The 13,827-nt window shown below is 41.3% G+C and overlaps 1 protein-coding gene across 3 annotated transcripts in view; it reads right to left on the reverse strand.

The window, feature by feature from the left end:
• Window positions 1-107: 107 nt before the first annotated feature.
• Window positions 108-13,827, reverse strand: part of dok6 (docking protein 6) — a 56,187-nt gene continuing 42,467 nt past the window's right edge. The window contains exons 8-10 of one of the 3 annotated variants that reach the window (XM_039616913.1): window positions 13,448-13,553; window positions 4,612-4,644; window positions 108-3,249 (exon numbers count right to left, since the gene is read on the reverse strand). In XM_039616913.1, the coding sequence (XP_039472847.1) occupies window positions 3,095-3,249; window positions 4,612-4,644; window positions 13,448-13,553 (294 nt within the window). In that variant the 3' untranslated portion in view covers window positions 108-3,094. The remainder of the gene's footprint in view (window positions 3,250-4,611; window positions 4,645-13,447; window positions 13,554-13,827) is intronic. The other 2 variants (XM_039616914.1, XM_031750080.2) reach the window with 2 other exon arrangements.

The raw sequence follows: 13,827 nt of genomic DNA on the forward strand, positions 1-13,827 counted from the left end.
ATATTGTTTTCCACTAAAGCATTAAGAATAAAAAGTAAAAGAATGCTAAATGTACTTAATAAGAATCCTGATGGCATAAAGGGCAAAAAAAAGCAGATACATGGCAGAACATTGAATTTATTACCTTTTTTTAATCATCAAAAACATTACATATGTACATTTAGTGAAAACTGTAGGCCTACACTCATGTATTAAAAGTGCTATTATAATCTATAAGAACACAAAACATGGTGGACACAAACACAATCATATAATAATGATAACAGCTCTTCTTGACACTTCTACAAACAAGTGAATAGCTACAGTGAACAAAAATAAAACGGCAAATGACAAATACAGTCAACTAGAAGTTTCTCCAGTCCTCTCAGTACAGCTACCAGTGCAATGGAACTACTATACTGGAGCTAAGACTCAACTCAGTTATACAACAGCTTAGTTAAATGTGGCCAACAACTGTATCAGTGGACTCGATGCAGGCTAACAATCATCTGTGGCTTAAATTAATAAAATTATTGACATGATTGCGGTTTTTCTTTTTTTAATATAATATTTTGCACAAAATAAAGTGACGACTGCGAAACACAAAATAAGCGCTTGTACTTTAGCAACTGTTCAAATGTAAAACCAAGACAAAAGAGCATCATTCCCAAAAAACAAAAAACCAAACAACAAAAACACAACCCACCTTTAAAAATGATTACATTTGACACTGAGAGACTCCTATGTTGCCTAAAACTGATTGTCATTGGAAACTTTTGTGATTAACCCACAATGAAATGTAATTTCAGAATGAACGAACAAGAAAAAAAAAAGTCATAAATTTGATGCATGAAAAACGTCACCACAAATATTTAGCGATGAAGTTGGGTCTAGTGATTGCCACCCACAGCTAACAGGTTATACTCGGTATTGATGCTGTTACATGGCATTTCACAGCCGGGAAAAAAGGAAATGTGGCAAAGCTGTTTTGAAGATTCCAAGCAAACTGTCCGGTCAGCGATGGTAAACTCAAAAGCCAAAGACGTTGCTTTGGTTAGATCTCACACTCCACGGTCTGTGTCGGAAGGCACTTCTTACTCAAGGAGGACGATGCAGAAACCATAATCACAGCAGTGTTTCCGTCATGCTACAGAGAGGAATGGAAGCGGATGGAAAAAGGGGGCTGCAGGGAACTAGCAGGGGTAGTTAGTTGTTAGGCTGCTGGGTTTGAAACTGGGGGTGGTTTTTTGGGGGTTTTTTTTGTCTTCTTTACAAGAGTAGATCTGTTTCCAAAGCCATCAGCCAATCACAAAGCCTGGAAACAAAAAAACATTAGCCTTACTGTTTCAAACTTGTTACATTGTTTCATTTCCTCTGTACCAAAAAACATGACAAAAATAATGTGGTGCTGATACACAAATTCAGTTACCTTCATAGAGCTAAGAGTGGGTTTGCTTGTTTCAGCTCAGTTTCAGTTCAGTTTTTATTGTCTGAAAATGTTTCACTTTAGTTTAGGGTACATTTGTTTCGGTATGACTTTGTCTTTTTAATTACCACTGTATGTCGGGAATATGTGAAAGAAAAAAATCAAAAATCGGCATACGTATAACAATAAAACCCCATTATTTGAAGGCAGCTGTTCACCATCATGTAGACAAAGTCTCAATAAACATATCCATCAAAGCTTTTACTGAACTAACAAATAGTAAAACTATGAGTTCACAAAATCATTTCAGCCACTTTTAATTCTTTTCAAAAGTCTAGTTTTTATCATTATTTTAGCTAACTTTGTTTTGGTTTTCACATCTACTTTTAGTTAACTATAAAAATGTTGGTATCACATTGTCTCAACTTCGAACAGCAGACTTTTACAAGATTTGGAGTTTCGCATATTGTGTCTTTTCTTGGCTACCATTTATTCTGTAACATAGTATCAGGTAACCCTTAGGCAAATTAGAGTAGGTGCTTATCAGCACTAACCACTTCAGGTAAAGTGATTTTATGCTTTTTTTTCTTTCTTTTTTTTCCATATCAGTGGACAAATATACTGAAGTTGGAAGATTGATTTCTGAGCTTATGAAATGGGAGTGCCAGGCAGTAGAGTAAATTTATAACAAAGTACATTTTCTCAAAGAAATGCACTGATTTTAATCTATTTTCCCCCAAATTAAACTGTGTTATTAAGTTGAATGAAAAGTAGTTATGATGTTTAATTGCCAGAGAGCACATCCTGGACCCAAAATGCCAATATCACCTCTGCTCTGCGTAGCTTACTCCCTCAGGTCGCTCTCTTTACACCTTTTTGCAAATGAACCAGTCCTCAGAGGGGTCGGACGACGACGTGCTTGGTGGCTATTAAAATCAAATTGCTCTGGTGGAAAGGTAAGGTTGGCAGTTTTAAAGCAGATGCTGTGCGAAGGTTACATTGGATCATTTCTGACATGACGGTCCATTACTACATCCTTCAAGCACATATCTGAATGACTATTTCCCTTTGCCAGTTATATTCATTCAGCTGATCCATCACTGGCGTCAGCATCGAGCGTCTTTTGTGTAAGGCATTGATCAGTTTCACATTCTTGAGAAGAAAAAAAAAAGCTGAAAGCAGCGAGTGTGGGAGTATTATGAGTCAAAACTGGTGGAATTTCTCATGAATTGGTTGCCGAGGCTGCACATCAATGGAGCGAGCCTGATGGCATTTCAGGAGTTTTGTAATAAAAGTTGACACTGGTTTACAGCGGGCCGTGGTGTGTTAGTAGCTTTTAGGTTTTGTAAGGTATGATGTAGTGCTTTAAAACAGGGATGGGGAGAATCATGCTGGCTTTAAAGGGATAATGACAACATAAAACACTTGAAAACAACAGTTAAAGGATTTTTTTTCTTCCTTTTGGTACAATCTTTGAAGCTACTTCGGCTGTCGCACGTCGCACAAAAAAATAGGTACAATCCTCCTCGAGATCCTTTTTTCGCGTACCGATCGCTCTACAGTTGACACTACTGTCTGTAAGTTATCACCATAAAATGATATATTACACATGTCGCTATACATATTTCTACATCCTCTCTAAAGCAGTGGGTAAAGTGTTCAGTCCAGTGTCGATGGAGCAATTCTCTGTCATTGAAGGGGTCTCAGGCTGCAACTAGATTCACAGCCACTAGAGGGCGACGGCGCCTCTCGCTGGTGCTGGCTCTCCTCCTGTTCAGGCTCATCAGACAGAAAGCTGGGGAACGTCTGTGCTCTCGGGATGAAAGTCATCATCAGGCCCGTTCCTTTGAGAGGGAGAAAGAAAAGCTTCAAGTGAGCACTTTCTTTTTTTTTCTCTATTTCTTCTTTTTTTTTTTTTTTTTTAAAGAGGAATAAAATTAGCCGATCTGCTTCATTTATCTGGAACTCCACTGCAACACTACAGTATTGTTTCTTAAACTATATAGTCATGGTGCAACTGTTGCTTAGCTACTCTCCATGGAAATATCTTTATGAAGATTAAAGAACGACCCTTCTCAATTTTGCTAAAAGGATCTTTTAAAGCCCTTTGATGAAGGTGAAGGTCCTTTTCAGATATACAAAATCTATAAACCCTAAGCTGTATAATAGTAACAGATGTGACATAAAAGCAACCTTTCATCTCAGATAAACAACTTCATTCGGCCCTCTCATCCTCCTCGACTGCTGTCGTCTCTCTCTTTCCCCTGCCATCTCCCTCTCCACCTTAATTTAAATTAACTGCCCCAATTTGTTGTGCAGTTTGTATTGGTTAAATGCACTGAAAGTGAGTAATGGATACTTGTGGGTGGAGGGCTGCTCTTGTGCAACCGCGGGACCATTAATAATATATTAGAATGCTGTTTGGAGACGTGCACACGGAGGTAGGTTGGGGATAAAGTGGCTGGCAAGCTGCTGATCATGCACCAAACAAGGAGGAAGTGGCCAATGATCAATATTGCAGGAGGTGCGAAACCTAACACAACGCTGTAATCAACTCTAACCTACAGCATACACGGGGCCAGCCAACATAGTCGGCTGGGAGAAGTTGCTGCGTGTCAATATTTTTCAGGCATTTCAGATCAATTCACCTACGCAGGCTAATTGAAATTTGATTAACAAATTAAAATTTGATTGTTTTTTTAATATTCCCAAGGGGCATAGAGGTGAAATTGATAAAGTTGTGATTTTTACAACTGTTATTGGTGCTGAAATGCTTCTTAGCAGATATGACTTTAAGCTGTGCACACCATTTGTTATACAGAGAACACACACATACCAGAACCCACGCGCACAGCCAGCAGCACCAGATATCATGGCAGCCAAAGGGAACTGGGATCAGACACGCTGCCACTTCACCACAACACGGAATATAAAACATGACCCAGTCAACCTGGCAATCAATGTCAGTTGTGAGCGTACATCAGTACCACAGAGACAGAAGTCTTGTTTTAAAAAAATGGAGGCATGTAAAAAAGAAAAGATGCACAAGTTAAAGAAAGCTACTGAGAAGGGAAAACACAGAAAAGGCATTTTTCCTGTGCGAGTTCAGGGAACAGCTTGCAGGAGGAAGCACAGAGGGGCCTGTGTGGGTGTGAGGATGAGACCAACACAGCATCAGCCATAACAGGTGAGTCATACATACACACCTCTGTCTGCTAGTCTTTCCTTTCCACCACTCCCTGAAATGAAGGAAAAGAATAGCATAAGGCTCTAGCTTAAGGATTTAAATGTAGCAGTCTCCGTGCTGTAGGAAAAGGGGGAAAAAACCCACTGCAAGTTTTAAAATGAGGGGGTGGAGGGGGGTGCACTTTGTCTTTCCTCAGCGTTGTACTTAATAGATTGCTGCAACGACTGGTGCGCAACCAGGCATATCCTTTTCACATCTTTGCCAAGACAATCCTTCTCCTCAACCAAGGCCAATTTAGACTGGGGGAAAAAAAAGGTGGGGGGGGGGGCGGCAAGGAGCCCAGCGCAGACAGAGAGGGCAAAGTGGATCTCATCATCTCCTCAGTGGTAAACAGTGGTGTTTGTTGTGCGGTGCCAGACCCCTGACGAGAGCCATGCTTTCGTAAAGCAGACACTCTTACAAGATAAATAAATAAAATAATAATAATAAAAAGCACTGAGAGCGATGATGGTGTCAGCATCTCCCCTCTTCGTCTATCCCTGTGAGAAGCAGACAGTGATTTGTCAGTGCCTTTTCATTACCAGGGAAGGTCATGTCATTCTATCTGGCCTGGGGTGGCAGCTGCTGGGCCGGAGCAGACAGTACAGGCAGGGGAGGGCACTCTCACACTGACAGAATAGCAGAGCCGGATACAGAGGCAGCTATTCACGTGTGTGTGTGTATGTGTGTGGACACACGCATGCACCTTTCTCCACCTTCTTTCCTCAAAGTGCAACAACGCAGATGGCATCCTAGAAACAGCTGTAACCAGAGAAACCCGGGCTGGACGTACCACAAACTGCTGACATGCACGGCTGCGTCTCCTGGGCAGTAAAAAGCCGCTGGGGTAACGACAGGCTCTAAGTGATAAAATATCAATCTGATACAGCCTAGAGACTAGGTCGGTTAACTTAAGCTTTGATTCATATAATGTGCGGTGACGTCCACCAAGAAGACAGAAACTAACTTTTGCCTGCAATGAATTTTTCATGGGGTTCAGTTTTTGCATTTACTGTACATCTACAATACTCCATGTTGCTTGTCGCAGATAAGACGGGGTTATCGTCTTGTCCCTTTGATACTTGCTACCTCTCGGTAAAAATCCCCTCGCATCGCACCCGGCCGATCAAACTGGGTACAGCTCTCTATTTCATTAGAATTGCTAATGCTACATCACTAAACTACAGAGCACAATAAAATGCAGGAGTGAGGGAGGGAAAGACGGCGTGCATGCGAAACATGCGCACGCACACAAAAATGGGTACAGGAAAAAATACAAGCATCCCCGTCCCTTTCCTTCCCAGTATTAGAGTTGGTAATTGAACCATTTCCGACAGGCGTGGCGCCTCGCTTTTTTTCAACTCGAAAACTTTAAAGTGCACTTCCTCTGCATCAGCAAACTTGGAGGACACGGCAGTTTCACCGAAATCCAAAAGAGTGAATAACATTAGAGTAAAGAGTAAAGGTGGAAGACAGCAGTATAAACCATAACCTGTCTCAGTATGATGTATCTTGTGAAGATTAAAACACCCATCTAAGGTCATATTTAAAAAAGCTGAATCCTTTGATGGGGCTGGATTTAGTTGAAAATAGATGAAAAGCTCTCTTTTCTTCTAAACAAGACGCATTTTACCATTATCTTTGTCAGTTACAGCAAACAAGGCTTTTGGGATGTGTTTTTGAGACAATTCCAGCTCAGTAAAAAGCAGATGTTAAATATATTTGAATAAAAGAATGACACTACTTTTACTGCCAAGTCCACTCTTTTACTGACACAAAGAAATAAACAAATAGGTGAATAAACCTCAGCGGGGGGGGGGGAGACTGTGTTCCTTAATTATTCCACCGGACCCGCAGGGTATTTGAAAGCAGCCCGAGCATGACTCAGCAAATTGACTCCGCTGATTGGATATTCATCATGCACAGAGTGATACAGCCAGGAAGCAGACACAGCCAGCTGTATCATGGTCCAAGAACCTGACTTCCTGCCTATATTAGGATCCAAATTATTATTCTGGGAGCTAATAGCATAATTATGAAAAAAAAGAAAGAAGAAAAACTCACAACCTGCAGCCATGTCTACTGAGTGTGTTTAAATATGTCTGTTTTGAGCTTATAAGATATTTTTAGGCACCGATTTCAACTTTTTTTCCCACCTTAGTCTGATTTTAAAAAATATTGTTAATTAACAGTGATAACTACATAATGAGTCAGCTGCAATCTGGGAACCCATTGGCTATTGTCTGATGACTCAGTCCCTTGGAACAAGTGCCAGCATTTCAGGGCTTCCGGTGTAGCCAGCAGATATCACAGCCAAGATTTCTTGTCCATTGTTTATGAACGCAGATAATTCTTTAAAAAAAGCAAGAAACCCCCCAAAGGTTTCAAGATGTTATTATGGAAAACTGAACTGTTGCTTTGCTCTTCTGCATTCAGGGAAACAACACGGTTGGCTCCTTGCATGCAATCAGAGCCTGATCACATGTTATTGGTCAATGCTAATCAGACCATATATATGGATCATAAATCATGTTCCGTATTTTGCATATTGCATAAAGTAGTGGATGCCATGTCCGCTGCAGTGGCCTCTTTTAGTAAGAATTTTGTTAACAAATCAAAGACAGTTTTGTTCTGATCCCCCCATGAATGAATTTGGTGGCTCTGTAATCCTGTGGGGCATTTTTCCAGCATGGTTTCTTCCAGGGGTCTCAAATCTGGAGTTCTTGTGCCCATCTCCAGTTCTCTGATACGACTCTGGTAACGAAGAACAGAATTTCTAAAAACATTTTCCTTTAATTCATCATCGCTTAAAGTGGTTCTTTCAATGGGAAAAATGTGGATTTTTCACACTGATTTTGTTTTTTGTTACTAAAACGTGCGTCGCATTCTGGGTCTATCACTCAGTGCATTATTGTTTACTTTCACTGCTGCTGCTTATGCCTGAATTACACTTCTGCAGTGAATCTATATATAGAGCCTATGATGTAGTCTACACCAGTGTCCACTGGTATCGCCGCTTTTATACCTGTCGTCGATAGCAACATGTGGTTACATTTCTAGCTAGGTTTATATTTGGTCAAAGCGTGGGGTTTTAAAGAGGGCATGCCTACAGCACGGATCTAACACAGATATAAAATAAATTGCACGCTTTATCAGTAACTAGAATTTAAACTAAACTGAAACCGGCCCTTTTATCATCACTTTTTCTATTCGACTGCTATATGTTACAAAAGTACAGGCTAGTTTTAATTTGATTCACTGGGACAAAGACAGGTCAAAGTGGGCACAGAGCCCTGTAGTGACCGGGTTTTTAAAAAAAGTGCTCAACATGTTAATAATGAGTGATCGTGGCTCAAGAGTTGGCAGTTCGTCTTGTAATCGGATGGTTGCCGGTTTGAGCCCCGGCTCCGACAGTCTCGTTCGTTGTGTCCTTGGGTAAGACACTTCACCTGTTGCCTACTGGTGGTGGTCAGAGGGCCCGGTGGCGCCAGTGTCCGGCAGCCTCGCCTCTGTCAGTGTGCCCCAGGGCAGCTGTGGCTACAATGTAGCTTGCCATCACCTGTGTGTGAATGTGTGTGTGAATGGGTGGATGACTGGATGTAGTGTAAAGCGCTTTGGGGTCCTTAGGGACTAAGTAAAGCGCTATACAAATACAGGCCATTCAATAAATATTTTTTCCTGCACTTCAAAGTTTTTCCAGTTTTATTAGTAAAAAACACTCTTTTTTTTGGTTAAATGATTTCATAGATAAATGACAAATTAAAGTTCCAAATAATCATAAATATCCCACTGGATGTGGTAAAGATTTTAATTATTTATCCCTGAATTATGGTTTGCAGCTTCATTCAGATTTTGGGGGGTCAAAAGTTGCTCCAAAATGTGTCTTGAGAGTAAATACAGGGAGTGCAGAATTATTAGGCAAATGAGTATTTTGTTCACATCATCCTCTTCATGCATGTTGTCTTACTCCAAGCTGTATAGGCTCGAAAGCCTACTACCAATTAAGCATATTAGGTGATGTGCATCTCTGTAATGAGAAGGGTGTGGTCTAATGACATCAACACCCTATATCAGGTGTGCATAATTATTAGGCAACTTCCTTTCCTTTGGCAAAATGGGTCAAAAGAAGGACTTGACAGGCTCAGAAAAGTCAAAAATAGTGAGATATCTTGCAGAGGGATGCAGCAGTCTTAAAATTGCAAAACTTCTGAAGCGTGAACATCGAACAATCAAGCGTTTCATTCAAAATAGTCAACAGGGTCGCAAGAAGCGTGTGGAAAACCAAGGCGCAAAATAACTGCCCATGAACTGAGAAAAGTCAAGCGTGCAGCTGCCAAGATGCCACTTGCCACCAGTTTGGCCATATTTCAGAGCTGCAACATCACTGAGTGCCCAAAAGCACAAGGTGTGCAATACTCAGAGACACGGCCAAGGTAAGAAAGGCTGAAAGACGACCACCACTGAACAAGACACACAAGCTGAAACGTCAAGACTGGGCCAAGAAATATCTCAAGACTGATTTTTCTAAGGTTTTATGGACTGATGAAATGAGAGTGAGTCTTGATGGGCCAGATGGATGGGCCCGTGGCTGGATTGGTAAAGGGCAGAGAGCTCCAGTCCGACTCAGACGCCAGCAAGGTGGAGGTGGAGTACTGGTTTGGGCTGGTATCATCAAAGATGAGCTTGTGGGGCCTTTTCGGGTTGAGGATGGAGTCAAGCTGAACTCCCAGTCCTACTGCCAGTTTCTGGAAGACACCTTCTTCAAGCAGTGGTACAGGAAGAAGTCTGCATCCTTCAAGAAAACATGATTTTCATGCAGGACAATGCTCCATCACACGCGTCCAAGTACTCCACAGCGTGGCTGGCAAGAAAGGGTATAAAAGGAGAAAAACTAATGACATGGCCTCCTTGTTCACCTGATCTGAACCCCATTGAGAACCTGTGGTCCATCATCAAATGTGAGATTTACAAGGAGGGAAAACAGTACACCTCTCTGAACAGTGTCTGGGAGGCTGTGGTTGCTGCTGCACGCAATGTTGATGGTGAACAGATCAAAACACTGACAGAATCCATGGATGGCAGGCTTTTGAGTGTCCTTGCAAAGAAAGGTGGCTATATTGGTCGCTGATTTGTTTTTGTTTTGTTTTTGAATGTCAGAAATGTATATTTGTGAATGTGGAGATGTTATATTGGTTTCACTGGTAAAAATAAATAATTGAAATGCGTATATATTTGTTTTTTGTTAAGTTGCCTAATACTTATGCACAGTAATAGTCACCTGCACACACAGATATCCCTCTAAAATAACTAAAACTAAAAACTACTTCCAAAAACATTCAGCTTTGATATTAATGAGTTTTTTGGGTTCATTGAGAACATGGTTGTTGTTCAATAATAAAATTATTCCTCAAAAATACAACTTGCCTAATAATTCTGCACTCCCTGTATCTTCAAGAGAGAAGCGTCAGTGCAAACCATTATGAAGCTGCTGAGCTTGAACACTTTTATCTTGTGATGAAAACATTTATACCCTGCTATGTAGAGAGTGGACAGTAGGTGTGATGAGTATAAAGATGTTATGGCTTCACAGTTATCAGATCTCAACCCAGCTGAACATTTATGGGCGATTCAGGAAAAATGATGTTCATTCCTCCGGGCGACTTCCAGAGACCCTCATGAGAATCAGTGGGTCACCTAACAGATTACTTATACACTGTATGTTGATTTTTCCTTTAATTTGTTACCTGGCTGTAGCAATCAATTGTTAAAACCAGTTGAACAAATTTGGAACATGTCAATGAAAGGATGCTTTGACCTCCAGGGAGGTGCAGGCCTGCCAATAAGGATTCAATGCAATTAATGTGTGAGGCCGTCCTCATCCATGTCTTACAGCCATGTTAAGCGAATCGCCACCCCGCCCCGCCCGACACGCCAAACATCCCATGTCGCAACAGGACTTAAACTCCCGTCACTCCCCAGAACAACCTTGTTGTCCTCTTTGCCTGACGAGACCTCAAACGTCCTCAAACACACTGATGCATTCAATTTATTCATGGAAAGGGTGGAGAGATAATAGCAAAGCAGAATGTGCACGAGCAGGAGAAGGTGGAGGGTTGTTCCAAACGTGGACCGACATGCAGAGAAAGTGTGGGAGGACCAGTGGATATGCCAAGGTGATGGATGAGAGAGAAGCTCCTCTGCTCACCAGAGTTCGGAGAGGAAGAGTTTAAAAGGAGACTTTACAGTGACTGAGCTTATAAATAATGACCCCAAGGTGGAAGCTTCTCCGTTTAGTGTATATGAGTAAAAACATGTTGATGTTTGGAATGGAAGACTTGCGTTTTGCTTTTAAGCTTATCGGCCACAATTAAATGATAATGAAAAAAAGAGAGAAAAAAAAAAACACCCCAGCCTTAGCTTTTCAAAAGAAAATTATGACGTCAGAGCGACTTTCATCTTAGCCTGGCTTTCTGTTTAGCTCTATCAGTGAAAGCCAAAAGGCCCATAATCCTCAGATAAGTCTACTAATCAACTAATACCACGGACAGAGCATAATCGCATCAGCTCACTAATCACCTTTCTGCCTCTGGTCTACATCTAGACATTAAACACACACATACACACACTCTCTTACTCCTTCTGAAGTATACGTGTACATTAAGTGCACACAGAGGACAAACAGGGTTGAGCTTGGACGCATACGGACCACCTGCTGCATTATTAATGCACTCGGTTCGAGACGCTCTCCCTTACTTGCACACACGCGCAAGCACAAATGTGCTTTCTTTCACAAATCCTTCGTGTCTTTTATAATGTAATTTAGATTGGCTTGTGTGTCTCTGCTTTTGGTTATCAAAGAAAAAGACATCCTCAGAGAGCTCACGCACATCAGTCAAATTCTTAGGAGGGTGTGAATGAGGATGGAAATCGAGAACAGGTTCCAAATACTCAAATCCACCGGAAACCATTGACTCCAAGCTCGCCGATTCCTTTTTAATCAATGCCGGCGTGTTTTTCCGACAGCTGCGCATCCCAAAACAGTCACGTCAAACTCGTGGCAATGGAGTGAGTCACAAAGCCTTTTTTTTTCCTACTGTGTTTCTAGACTGAGATAACACAACAGTTGGGTTGACACTGAAAATCTGCATAGGCCTATTTGTTTGTTTGTTTTTTTCCAAGTACAGAATATTGAAGAGGAATCAACTGAGAATGGGTGAATAATCAGATCCATATGTGGAATCAATAGAGTGTTCTCAATATTCAGGTGTGAGCCGCTCTCCTGGGCGTATGTGCACTGGGTTAAATTTTGGCCTGTAGTAGATTTGCTTTAATGTTTGTACTGCAGCTTCTTCTTCTCCCGAGCCTCAGCTGGACAGCCAGCCTGACATTATCCTGGAAGATACCTCCATAAACTCGAGAATTCATTTTCCGCACAATGACGGCGAGCCGTCCATCCCCGAGGCAACAAAGAAGATCCAAATCGCGATGCCCCCCTTTCACTTCAGTTCACCTTCTGATGTTTTCATGTTGGCATGCAGGGCCTTTTCACGCTATACATAGTGCAACGTGTTCTTCCCAAACAATTTAACCTTAGTTTAATTAGCACACAAAAGATTTTTCAGGTGCAGTACAGCATGAAGGAGCTTTGTGGCAACTTAAGGTGTGCAGTGATGTTCTTTTTTAAGCAACTTGCTCTGTTGTGTTCTGCCAAGGACACCGGGCTCCATGCAGTCTTTCCGCTTGATTTGCATACGGCAGATTCACAAAGTGGAACAGAGATGTTAACCTAAAGCCTTTTTTGGGCTTCTTTTTTTAAGTCTCTGAGCTTTTGAAGTTGTCTATTTAGGCATCCACTTCTAGAGAGAAGCTAAAGAGCTAAATTATATCCATTTATACTGACTTTGTTTGAGTGGAAGAAGGAAGAAGATAACTTTGTAACATTCCCCAGCTTCATAAAAAATGAGCTATTTGTGATCAAAAGTCTCTAATATCCCTGATTCACACCATATATCATGTTTCATTGATTTCACTCCTGAATCCAATTAGCTTTAGCTGATGCCATTATCCTAAGGGTGCACATTCTTTTTACAGCCTAGTCTCATTTATGTATTAGATACGGACAAGAACAATAGCGCAAGTAATTCGTGATTATGTGATAAAAATTAATTTGTGTCCTTAAGAGTCTCAGCTCCCAGCTCGGACTCGGGAGACAGAAACTCCTAGCTCTACTTGTAAGTTGTTGTTTAAGGCTTACAAAACGACACGCTTTGAGATGAATATGGTTGTGAATTTCCTCTAGATTTAAAAAAATAAATAAATGTATTCATAGCTTAGATTATGATCTGACTATCTTAAGACAAATTTGAACCTAAATCTGGATAATTCCCAATTGTTGGCTAATTTTTTTGTATGATTAAACGCAAAAGGAGCCTAACATTTTACCAAAGATCTTTATAGCAAAGCGGAGAGAGCTCACCCGCTTGTGTTGAGTTTGTGACTATAAACGTCAGTGCTTACACAGAGTGGAACTCATCTGCATTTATTTTCTTGAACTCAAGCTTATCAGATGTGCATCAGATAAGGCTGAGTTTGCATGCCAGGCATGAGATAAATGCAACTACCAGCCAATGCACGAGACACAAAAAGTAATTTCTTAAAAAGTACAGATTTGTAAAAAAGTATATAGTGCTGAAATACACAGAGGTAAAAGCTAAAGCCATAACTGTCGTGTAATCCTCATTAGCAGTTTTTCAGTCTTGCCGGCGAGCCAAAACCCCAACCCGTGCATATGACAATTAGTGACTTCTTGTTTGTACCTTGGTAGCTGTACAGATCCCCCACGCTGGTCTGACGTGTGATGTGCTGCCAGTAGGCGCTGCGTGGCAGGGAGATGGACTTAGTTAGCGTCTCTCTGGAGTGGCTCTGGAACAGACAGAGAAAGCGTACGGTGTCTCTCACTTTTCTGTCACTCTCAGTCAGTCGCTCACAACAGGTGAAATTGCTCTGCATATGTCAGTAAACAAACAGCATGGGTAATACAGCATATTAGAGACTGAATGGCATGTTTCCGCTATGAATGGCTGCGTGATGGGTGAGATGAACACTCGTTCGGGGTCCCCGTGTTGTTTTGCCAGGGAATGATGTGTTTTATATTTTTGCGTTCAATGTGAAACCAAAGACTCCCGTCTAGAAAAAG

Source organism: Oreochromis aureus, linkage group 9 (assembly GCF_013358895.1).
Source record: "Oreochromis aureus strain Israel breed Guangdong linkage group 9, ZZ_aureus, whole genome shotgun sequence".
Taxonomy (NCBI): domain Eukaryota; kingdom Metazoa; phylum Chordata; class Actinopteri; order Cichliformes; family Cichlidae; genus Oreochromis; species Oreochromis aureus.